Raw genomic sequence first — 12086 nt, 5'->3', positions numbered from 1 at the left:
TATATATGAAGCATGTATGCGAACAGTATATTTGAAGCATATATGTGAACGATCTGTTGGAGTGTGAGCAGGGTAATATTTAGTGAAGGGATTCAGGGAAACCGGTTATTTTTATATAGCCGGACTTGAATCCTGGAAATGGGAAATACAATGCCTGCACTCTAAAGGAGGGGTTCGGGATATTAGCAGTTTGGAGGGATATGTTGTGTATCTTTATACGTATATGCTTCTAAACTGTTGTGTTCTGAGCACCTCTGCAAAAACAGTGATTATGTGTGAGTGAGCTGAAAGTGTTGAATGATGATGAAAGTATTTTCTTTTTGGGGATTTTCTTTCTTTTTGGGTTACCCTGCCTCGGTGGGAGACGGCTGACTTGTTGAGAGAGAGAGAGAAAAAAAAAATGTGAACAGTATATATGAAGCATATATGTGAACAGTATATATGAAGCATATATGTGAACAGTATATATGAAGCATATATGTGAACAGTATATATGAAGCATATGTGAACAGCATTTAGATAAAGGTAGGGAAGTTTTCATTGCATCTTTGGATTTAGAAAAAGCATATGACAGAGTGGATAGGAGAACAATGTGTCAGATGTTGCAAGTATGGAATAGGAAGTAAGTTACTCAATGCTGTAAAGTTTTTATGAGGATAGTGAGGCTCAGGTTAGGGTGTGTAGAGAGAGGGAGATTACTTCCCAGTAAAATCAGGGTGTTGGAGAGACGGGTGGGATTAAATTATGGGGAATCAAATACAAAATGGGAGTGGACACAGTCACTTATTGCTGATGATACTGTACTATGCTTTAGGGGGGATTCTAAAGAAAAGTTGCAAAGGTTAGTGGACGAGTTTGGGAGGGTGTGTAAAGGCAGAAAGTTGAAAGTGAACATAGAAAATTGTAAGGTGATGAGGGTATCAAATGATTTAGATAAAGAAAAATTGGATATCACACTGGAGGGAGGGCATATGGAAGAAGTGACTGTTTTCAGATATTTGGGAGTTGACTTGTCAGTGGATGGGTTTATGAAGGGTGAGGTTAATCATAGAATTGATGAAGGAAAAATAGCCCTTGTGGTTAGCACTTCTTTTTGATTATAATAATAATGAAAGAAAAATGTGAGTGGTGCATTGAGATATCTGTTTAGACAAAAAACATTATACATGGAGGCAAAGAAGGGAATGTATGAAAGTATAGTAGTACCAACACTCTTATATGGGTGTGAAGCTTGGGTTGTAAATGCTGCAGCGAGGAGATGGCTGGAGGCAGTTATGTCCTGTTTAAGGGCAATGTGTGGTGTAAATATTATGCAGAGAATTTGTAGTGTGGAAATTAGGAGGATGTAAGGAATTACTAAAAGTATTAGGCAAAAGGCTGAAGTGGGGGTTGTTGAGGTGGTTTGGTCATTTAGAGAGAATGATCATTTAGAGTGTGTATAAATCTGTAGGAGAAGGAAGGCAGGGTAGGGGTTGTCCTTGTAAAGGGTGGAGGGGGGTAAAGGTGGTTTTGTGGGCGAAGGGCTTGGACTTCCAGCAAGCGTGCGTGAGCGTGTTAGATAGGAGTGAATGGAGACGAATGGTTTTTGGGACCTGACGAGCAGTTGGAGTGTGAGCAGGGTAATGTTTTGTGAAGGGATTCAGGGAAACTGGTTAGCCGGACTTGAATCCTGGAAATTGGAAGTACAATGCCTGCACTTTAAAGGAGGGGTTTGGGATATTGGCAGTTTGGAGGGATATGTTGTGTTCTGAGCACCTCTGCAAAAACAGTGATTATGTATGAGTGAGGTGAAAGTGTTGAATGATGATGAAAGTATTTTCTTTTTGGGGATTTTCTTTCTTTTTGGGTCACCCTGCTTCGGTGGGAGACGGCCGACTTGTCAAAAAAAAATAAAAACTTTTTTTAATATTTTGCAACAAAGAGACACTTGAGGATTTCGGGTCGTGACAGTCAAAGGGTTAAACAGCAAAACTGGTGCTAACGTCATTCAACTAACAATGGATGAAAGCAAATTGAAAGTCATGCATAATGAGCTGCCACCCTTTGATCTGAAAGCAACCTTCAGTAGTATATACTTCCACAACAGATGACCCAGTGGATGACCAGCCAATGTCCCGCCTTTTGGTGGGACATTGGCTGGTCATCCACTGGGTCATCTGTTGGTGGCCATTAAGGTAGAGAGAAAGAGAACCATTATCATTGGAAGGAATATTACAGGTGAACAGTGAATTTTTTTTTCTTGTCTGTAAGCAAATTTCAACAAAAGGGGAAACAACCACTTGGGCTAGATGAAGGGGTGGGGAGTAATACATTGTAGCTCTATTTCCTTGGATCAAGATCCTTGACCTTAATCCAGGCACCCACCTTGAAGGACCAACTAAGTTATATAATTCACAAAATCATAACAATATGATTGCAAACAAATCATGGAATGGGTGGAACCTGAGAGTTGTCGGACTCGTCTGCCATGGGTTCAAGTCCCACCCATTCCACGATAAGTTATGTAAAATTCCTTTTCTACGTAAATACAGTTTTCAAAATTAATCAATATACCTTGTTTAAGTAATAATTAAAAATTAAACAGTATATGTAAACAGTCAACTTTTCACACCAAATGAGAAAGCAGGAAACTTGTTTGGAAGGTTCAGAATTTATATTCTAAATCTAAAAAGGAATGATTAAAGCAAATTTTTATTTAATGTAAGAAATTTTCTATAATCATGTTACAAATCCCAGCAGTGTATGAAAATGAGATGTATAAAAAAATGCACCACCCTTCCCCAAATGTAAATGCTGAGTACATCTACCATAAGTTTTAAAAGCTTCTTTGACTAGCCTTTGAACACTGTAAGCCTTTCTACCCATTTCATATTTTTATTAATCTCAGTTTTTTATGCATTACTAATATTCCCAGCATCTTTCTCAATTTTTATTTCTCTTAGCTATTTAGGATGGCATCCCTTACATAAAAAGGATTAATGAGAGGTGTATGGAAATATATATCCCATTCAGGACTCCTTTTTGACAAACCTATTTAGCAGTTCAACAGTCAGTGGTCTGCAGTACACTGTTACATTTAAATCACTCAAAACTATTAGTACCTGTACACAAAAATGGGTAGATAAACAGAGATGAGGTTTTAAAATTTAACCACAATACAGTACATCTACAGTATTTCAGAAAGTACACTGGCTAAAATCTTAATACCAGTAAAACGTATTTGTGATTTTTAACATACATCAGAGAGTCATTGAGTCTATATGTTACGAAGACTACCTGACTATATGTAAGATAGTACAGTATATATGTGAACCATACACTCAAGATGATTAATTCCAGTACAAGTCTGAAATAATAATACAGTCTACAGGTTTTAATCTTAATAAAAAATTATTAAATGATTTTAACATATATTGGAAAGCTATTGAAGTCATGTTTCAGAAAGAATACCTGACTGTATGTAAAACAAAACATACATACATTATACACTCAAGATTATCAGTTCTAGTACAGTACATACAGGCATTCAACATGCTTAAAAAAAAAGTTTAAAGTTTTCTTGTACTAAATGTTACCTAAAACCTACAAAAGCTCACACTCCTTTTCTACTACTGAAAGCACATATGCACCTAAACATAAATATAACCCATCATACTAAATAAATTTACTGTACATCATACACCACTCAAACAAACACATTGCAAAAGTATATGAATACAATGCAAAAATGTTGCAAAATTCTTTTATATGCATATTTATTTTTATGTATCTTAACTTGTTCATTATATATACAGATAATGACAATATTATTTACAATATATTTTCATAAGAAAAATCCTGTAGGTTCAGCTTGATATTGCATCTCTTCCATATTTACATTCAACAAGATAATTCTCACACCAGTCTGAATGTGGCCCCTGTATAAAAATGCACTATTCCAACACAGTGCTATATGGCTCTCATGAGCATAGCACTTCCTTTTGAATATAGTGTAATAACAATGGATTCCAAATACTGAAAAAAAAATATTCAAAACTTTTAAAAATATATAAAAATTAATGTAAGTACGAATAAGTATTGAAATCCGTATTCTAATTCGGGCTCAACTGCTTCACAAAATTAATTTTTTTTAGTCAAAATAAAATATTATAATAGTACATGAATAAAACTACTGTAATTTTAACTTAAAAGATATTCCACTGATATTAAGAACTACAGTATAAACATCCAGAATTTTGTACCAATCTAATTAATGATGCCAGTTGCATTTCCATGGTGCTAAATTTATTTCATACTAATACAGGTGCACACCCCTTTATCAGAAAACCTTGGGGTCTGTACTGTTTCACATTTCAGACTTTTCTGAATTTCAGAATGATTCTCAACGCCGCCACATGGCGGTGTGACCCAGCGCGGAGATGACTGACACTCCGCGTAAAAACTTCGGTTTTCAGAACTTTTCAAATTTCAGAATTTCGGATAAAGAGATGTGGACCTGTACAATCTACATTTATTTTTATAGTGCTAAAGTGAATGTGGTTAACAATGTCACACGTAACTCTTAGCAGTAATATCCAAGTGCAGGAAAACCTTTGTTAACAGACAAAACACAGAGACACTAAAATAAACTGTTACTAGTGATCCATGAAAGGAAAGGAGGAAGCATATTGAAACAAAAATGACTGATTACTATGCACATGATGCATGAAACATCAACTATATATCAATGGGTCACACTCTGTATTTTCAGTCAAGAGCTGACTACAGTAAAGCTTCACATTGCAAATAATGAAATTTAATAAGTTATTTAGGTATTACAGTAATGCATTCTATTCTTCATTATATGAATTTAAATGCATAAGGATATTAATTTTCAGACATATGAAGCAAGATAACATTTATAAATATCTTAACTGCACCATGAAAGAGAATGTTATGAAATATATGAATTCTTAAGCTATTATCCTAGTAATATCTCAATCTTGTATATTTTTTCCATTTGTTTGGAATACTTTGGTGAAAGCCAGGTTACTGGGCAGTTTAATGATTTTTCTCACAAAAAATTATACTGACTCTCTGTCTCTGGCTTAAGTAAATACCTCTCCCCACAGGAGGTTAAATCTAGGTTGTAAGAGAGTTATGCAAGTGTAACTCAACAAAGTTTAACCCTACTGAACTGGACATGTGGAGGCTAGGAGCTTTAATTTTTTTTTGGTACTATAATACCAAACAGTCAGCAGTACACTGTACATAAAAAGTCCATGTATAAAAGGGTGCTCAACATTTGTAGTAGTTGTTCTCTTCTAAATATATACATATATACAGTATATACATAGGATACAGAACATACAAATACAGTAACATCTCTGGCAGAAAACATGGGAACTATTTACTGAGTGCGACAAGAGCTATATTAGGTTGTGAATCCATACTGTATTTCCTTTTCCAACCATTTTAATAGTAGCTGAAGAAATCATGGACACAGTGTTGTCATTAAAAAAATTTTTATTAAAGAAATTCATTATTATTTATACATAGACCGTCAATTAAGAGGCACTCTGTTAAGAAGTTTTCGCTATATGACATGAAAAATTGTGGAATTTTTTCAATCACAATGTCGTGTTCATTTATGAGAGAGAATTGAGGGTAAAAATATGGAACGCCACAGCTTTTCCTTCCCTCTTGGCCAACCTGTGGGTCAAACCATTGCCGTTACAGGGATGGCAAAGTCACACTTAATGTACACAACTTCCCATGCCTCAGCCCAGTTCTCTATGCATACACATCCCATACCATACTCAGTTCTGTGTTAGTAAATCGATTTTAGATCTTTTCATAATCATATCTTGTGTCTGGATAGTAACCACGGTACCCAAAAGGAATGTAAGAGATGCTAGAATTGACAAGAAGTTTAAGTATGAAAATCTTGGAGTTTTAAAATAATCAAGATATTACTGTAGATAAGGTTGGGTGCAAAGGGCTAGTAACCCCTTCTGTATAAATTACTATATGTAAAAAGAAGAAGAAAAACTTTATAAGGTTTTCTTTTTCAAGTCACCCTGCCTTGGTGGGAGATGACCAGTATGTTCAAAAAAAAAAAAAAAAAAAATTAGATAAGGTTAAGAGTGGTGCATGTGTGGTGGAGCCAACATGAGCCTATGGTCTCAATGAAGAATCATTTGTTAAATTATAAGGAATGAGAAGATAAGGGTTTGCACAATGAGTATTCCAGGTTGTAACCTCCTTTAAAGAATGAAACATAGGTCATAATAGCTAAATAAGATTGAAAAATTATTTAGTAATTGAGGAGAAAACTATGAAAGGCATGACACCTAATTTCACCGTAATAAGGCAAAAAAGCCTTAAATGTACTATAAAACTGTGTGATGAGGAAAGAAGTGCTGAACAAGAGTGCATGTTTAGTACAGGCTGATTCGATAAGTTTAAATTGCACAATCAGTTGCATAATATTAAGTCTTCTGGTGAAGTGATTTGCTAACTACACATCTAAAGGCAATTTCTCTGCTGAATTGGAGGAAATTATCTGAGGGTGGCTCTAAGCCACACCAAATCTTTAATGCTGACTAGACAAGTCTTTAATGGAAGATGCCATTAAGAACTTACATCAGCCAGCTAGGAGGAGGTGCAATGGGATTGAAGGCACCAAAGAATCACCTCAGTTTACTACTGTGTGGTAATGTATTAGGCAAGTTTAAGTGTAAGCCCATGGTTATTTACCACTCAAAGACTTCCTATGCTTTGAGAAAGGTATAGTTAAAAAAAAAAAAACCTACCAGTCAAATCAGTCAGAATGGATGACAGGGGAATTTTATTGACTGGTTTAAGTATCACTTCATTTTTAAAGTCATGTTTTACCTGTGCAGCAAGAACTTTGCATTCAAGGTTCTCTTCACTCTTGATGATTTCCATATTCATCCAGAACTTTTAGTAAATATGCATCCAATGTAAAAGTTGATTTTTTTAACCACCAAATACATCTTGAATACAACTACTGGATCGTGGAATTATTAGGACACTTTAGCGAGACTACACACAAAAAGTGATGCAGAAACCTACTGCAGCAATGAACACTGACTCAGACCTTGGAGTACCAGACTTTTGGCATAAATTTAAGACCGCAGATGCCATCATCTATGTTCAATGTGCATGAAATGAAATGCCCCTATCAGACTTAAATGCAAGGTGGGGGAAATTATGGTCTAGACTGTTAAATAATTTCACAGATTTTTCCCTCAGTTGAGTCAAGTGCACGAAATTGTTCAGCTTATTCAGGAAAATCTGAATGAGCTCTTCAAAGATGATGAGAAAGAAAGAATTCTAAATGAAATGTTGGTAGAGCTCAATGACAGATATAAATGAGGCAGATAACAAATTAAAATGAGGAAAAAGAACCTGAAGAAAAGCTGTTACCACTGCAACAGTTACATGAGCAGCTCCACATTATTGGTAAAATTGTAGATATTTTTCACTGAAGAGGACCTTGACAAAGATAGAAGTACTCCTCTGAAATATGGCCCGGAACAGCTGACGATACTTTACCATCAACTATGTGAAGTACTGCAGGGTAAAACAGACCAAAGGCACATTACAGAATTCCTCAGTACTCCAGTACAACCATCAATATCAGTGCAAGAATCTCAGCCACCCATTCAACAAACAATCCACCTTTCACCTCAGCCCAGTAGGGCCACACATACCTCTTCTCCTTTGAAAATCACTGACATACACCTTTGTAGCCACAAGTATTGTATTAACCTTTAAACTGTCCACACGTAGATATACGTTGACGTGCGGCAGGCTCCGAACATAGATCTACGTTTTTTTTTTACGTGCTTTCAAATGGGGAAAACCAAGGTCGGAGCGCTACGCACGTGAATGTAGACCTACGTTTAGACAGTTTAAGGGTTAAACACAACACATCACTCCACCCAACTACAATTACAGTGTTAATATTTTTTTTTTTTTTTTACAATTCCAAAACCTAAATTTTTTTTTTTTTTTTTTTCATTTTTGGGTGTCTTAAGATTTATAATCCTATTTTCTTATTTGCTTGTTGGTTCATATTAAAAAATTATTTGATTAGATGCCTTTTTTAAAAATTTAACAACCATTTTAATTGATAGTCAGCTGTAATACATATTCTTCCTTTTATTAAAAATGTGCTAAACCTGTATGGGTCATGAAATTTTTTTTTTTTAACACATTGACCATTTCCCACAGAGGAAGGGTGATCCAAAAAGAAAGAAAAGATTTTCGTCATCGTTGAACACTTTCACCATTCATAATCACTATCTTTGCAGAGGCACTCGGATACAACAGTTTACATGTCACTCCAGACAATTTTTGCTTTCACAGTTACAATAAATCATTTGAATTTAAAAATACATATGAACTCATTCTCTCTCTCTTAGCAATCTCTTACTCTGTTAGATATCTTTAGGAACAGTTATTATTACATTATTTTTGAAAGCAAGTGAATAAATGTAAAGAAAGCATGACTTCTGGCATAAGTCAACTCCAAGCCAATACAGTCCTTGAAACCAATGCTTGATTTAAACATTATTTTCAACTGAATTTTTTTTTTGTACATGTCACTCACTACCCTGTACATTATCAGTTACCAGGATTCAAACCAGATATAGATATATCACAGCTGTATGTTGGATAGGAGTGAACAGAGATGAATGATTTTTTGGGACTTGATGATCTGTTGGAGTATGAGCAGGGTAATATTTTGTGAAGGGTTTCAGGGAAACCGGTTAGCCGGACTCAAGTCCTGGAAATGTGAAGTACAATGCCTGCACTTTAAAGGAGGGGTTTGGGATATTGGCAGTTTGATTATGAGTGATGGTGAAAGTGTTGAATTATGAAAGCTTTTACTTTCTTTTTGGGTCACCCTGCCTCACTGGGAAAAGGCTGACATGTTAAAATAAAAAAAAATGTTGGAATGTTGTTTAACTTCAGCTATTTTTTCCAGCTTGTGTACACAATTCATCAATATCTTATTCTTTTTCACCCTCTCTTTACTTTGTTCTATCATAAGTTATCAGCATGCAGAACAAGCATGTAAATTCGTAGTAGTAATTCTGTTAGAAGTCTAAATAGCGTGATTCACTTGATGGCAGCAATATGTGGTGCCATGAGCTGACTGCAAGCTCTACTTGCTGCCTCCCCAGAGGACTGTTTCAACCAAGGGCAAAATGGGCAAGCCTTGTTTTGCAGAAAAGTAAAGAATAAACTTTTTTTTTTTTTTTTTTTTTTTTACAGATCTTTAAGGTACAGTTCAGCAGGGTCAGACCGTATTAAGACAGACAAGCTGGAAGTCAGTCTGAACTTCAGTATTTTACTAACCAAAGGGATTAAATGGTTCCTGTCAAAGGCTTACATAATATACATTAATGAACAACAGCCTTTCCATTATCCATCTTATATCAAAACAAAGTCCCTCGGATGTAAACAAGTATACTATGTGGCAAAGAACTATCTCTTATAAATTACTGCTGGTTAATAAGACATTTTGGTACAAGAAAAGGGAATAGCCATCAATCCACACATGGCTACATTGATTATAAATTACTAAGCACACTACTGCTAGAAAATAAGATGTATATTATTTAAGAAACTGTGGAGAAATTAGAGAGATCTTTCGTTAAAAAAATTTTGATTTGGAAATATCTGTAACTAGCTTAAATAATATGAGTATTTATATAGCTTTCCTTGAATTAAAATTCCAATAAATTAATATATACTGCAGCATTCTTGTTTAATTAATTTAATGTACAATATAACTTGAAAATTACACAAGAAACAGGAAAACATTTTTCTGAAAATTCATATGGTACTTAACAGTGCAATTTATTATGTACAGTAACCTGAAATAATTCAGTAATTATATACAAGAAACACAATGTTCTGGAGAAAAATTGTAATATAAATTATGAATTCCTGCCACATTCCTGTTCCATGGAGAACACCTATTTGAGGGACAATGCTGACAAAAAAATTTACTAGTCAAGACACATGTAAGGAAGTGCCCTTACATGTTTTCATGAATAAAATCTTGCCCAGCTCTGGATTCACTCTCAGTCAAAGGCATGTGATGACTCCTGTGTGTTGAGCAGATTAACTTCCTCATCATCCTCAAATACTTCAACTTCAAGGTGATCTTTGTTCTGCTTCTTATTGTGTTGATTCACATGTGTTATTCCCTCAGTGAGACCAGTAGTAGTCAGGCTTAAAAAAAAAATAAGGGAAATTAATCAATGAAAAAAAACAGTGACTAATAAAGCCTATAAAAGTCATGGCAATTGCTTTTATTTCGGTATATCCACAGCTGAAGGTTGATTAAGCTAATACCAATATTATTATAATTTTTTTTTAACATGTCAGCCGTTTCCCACCAAGGCAGGGTGGCCCAAAAAGAAAGAAAACAAAAACTTTCATTATCATTCAACACTTTCACCAGCACTCATACATAATCACAGTCTTTGCAGAGGCGCCCAGATATGACAGCTTAGACGCCCCTCCAAACTGTCAGTATCCCAAACCCCTCCTTTAAAGTGCAGGCATTGTACTTCCCAGTTCCAGGACTCAAGTCCAGCTAACCTGTTTTCCTGAATCCCTTCACAAAATATTACCCTGTTCACACTCAAACAGCTCATCGGGTCGAGCTATTGGAGTGTGAGCAGGGTAATATTTTGTGAAGGGATTCAGGGAAACCGTTAGATGAACTTGAGTCTTGGAAATGGAAAGTATTATTAGTTTACAGTACTATAACATTTATGGCAAATTTACACATAAGAAAAGAGCGTTTTAAGGTATCGCTGGTTATTTGCTAATTTTGATGGCATCAGCACTAGTCAAAACTGAGTGGCAGTATTGGTATAGTGGGTATTGGCTAATTTTGACGGAATCTAAAACAGTACGTATTAGAGAATACTGGCTAATTTTGATGGTATCTGTACTGGCTTAAACTTGAGTATCCATATAAACAAAAATTTTGAACTGTCCCATCCCTTAAATCTCATTGTGATTTCAGGGTATAATTTTTTAGAATTCTGTTAGAAACATAGGTCCAGGCCCCCAAAATTAGTATTGCTCCCAGTGCCCAGTTCAAAAAAAAAAAATTCTTATGAATGGCAGATAATTTTTTCTGAAGGTAATGACACTTAAAGTATGAAATTTGATGGAAAACTTACAGAATTATGCAGGAGCAAAGTTAGGGGTCTGAGCGCAATTTACGCATTGGTGATTTTGCACACTTTGAATCTTATTTGAAATCAATTCCATTGCTCCATTGACCAAATTCTTCGCTAGTTTAACTTCCATTCTATAGACTGAACACAAGAAACCACCTATATAACTATTACAACTACCCTATAAAGTTCACACAAGTTGGTTATTTAGCAAATTATACACAAAATTAAAAAATTATCAATTTAACCCTTTGAGGGTTTCGGCCGTACTAGTACGTCTTACGCGCAGGGGTTTTTGACGTACTAGTACGCATAAATTCTAGCGCCGTCAAATCTCTCGGGAAAAGGCTGGTACGCCTCCTTATGAAAGAATGGGTCTATGTGGTCAGTGTGCACGGTATAAAAAAAATCCTGCAGCACACAGTGCATAATGAGAAAAAAAAAACTTTGACCGTTTTTTTGGCATAAAACAGCAACTTTGCACTGTATTTTCGTATGGTATTTATTGTTGTATTCTAGTTTTTTTGGTCTCATTTTATAGAATGGAAGGCATATCACAGAAATTGAGATGATTTTGACTGGTTTTACAATGAAAAGTACCTTGAAATTGAGCTCAAAGTAGCGGAAATGTTCGATTTTTACCAAAGTTCAAAAGTAAACAAATCATGCCAAGCGTCCAATACACGTCAACTGGTGAGTCTAACATTCTTTTGCAAGTGCGCCAATATGATTTATACCATTTTTTACACTAATGCAGTAATCTGCATAACAGTAAATCTTCTATTTTTCGTGAGAATAAAAATTCAAAGTGGAAAGCAAAAGAATGTAAGAGGGGCCTTGAGACGTGACTAATGAACAGAGGAAATGTCA

General features: G+C 35.2%; 1 protein-coding gene across 2 annotated transcripts in view; it reads right to left on the bottom strand.

The window, feature by feature from the left end:
- Nucleotides 1-3132: 3132 nt before the first annotated feature.
- Nucleotides 3133-12086, bottom strand: part of LOC128693830 (protein GPR107) — a 157775-nt gene continuing 148821 nt past the window's right edge. For both annotated transcript variants that reach the window (XM_070090819.1, XM_070090821.1), the window contains exon 15: nucleotides 3133-10254. In XM_070090819.1, the coding sequence (XP_069946920.1) occupies nucleotides 10104-10254 (151 nt within the window). In that variant the 3' untranslated portion in view covers nucleotides 3133-10103. The remainder of the gene's footprint in view (nucleotides 10255-12086) is intronic.

Source organism: Cherax quadricarinatus, chromosome 33 (assembly GCF_038502225.1).
Source record: "Cherax quadricarinatus isolate ZL_2023a chromosome 33, ASM3850222v1, whole genome shotgun sequence".
Lineage (NCBI taxonomy): Eukaryota > Metazoa > Arthropoda > Malacostraca > Decapoda > Parastacidae > Cherax > Cherax quadricarinatus.
Note: the sequence above shows the minus strand (reverse complement) of the source record. Positions and strands in the feature narration are given on the sequence as shown.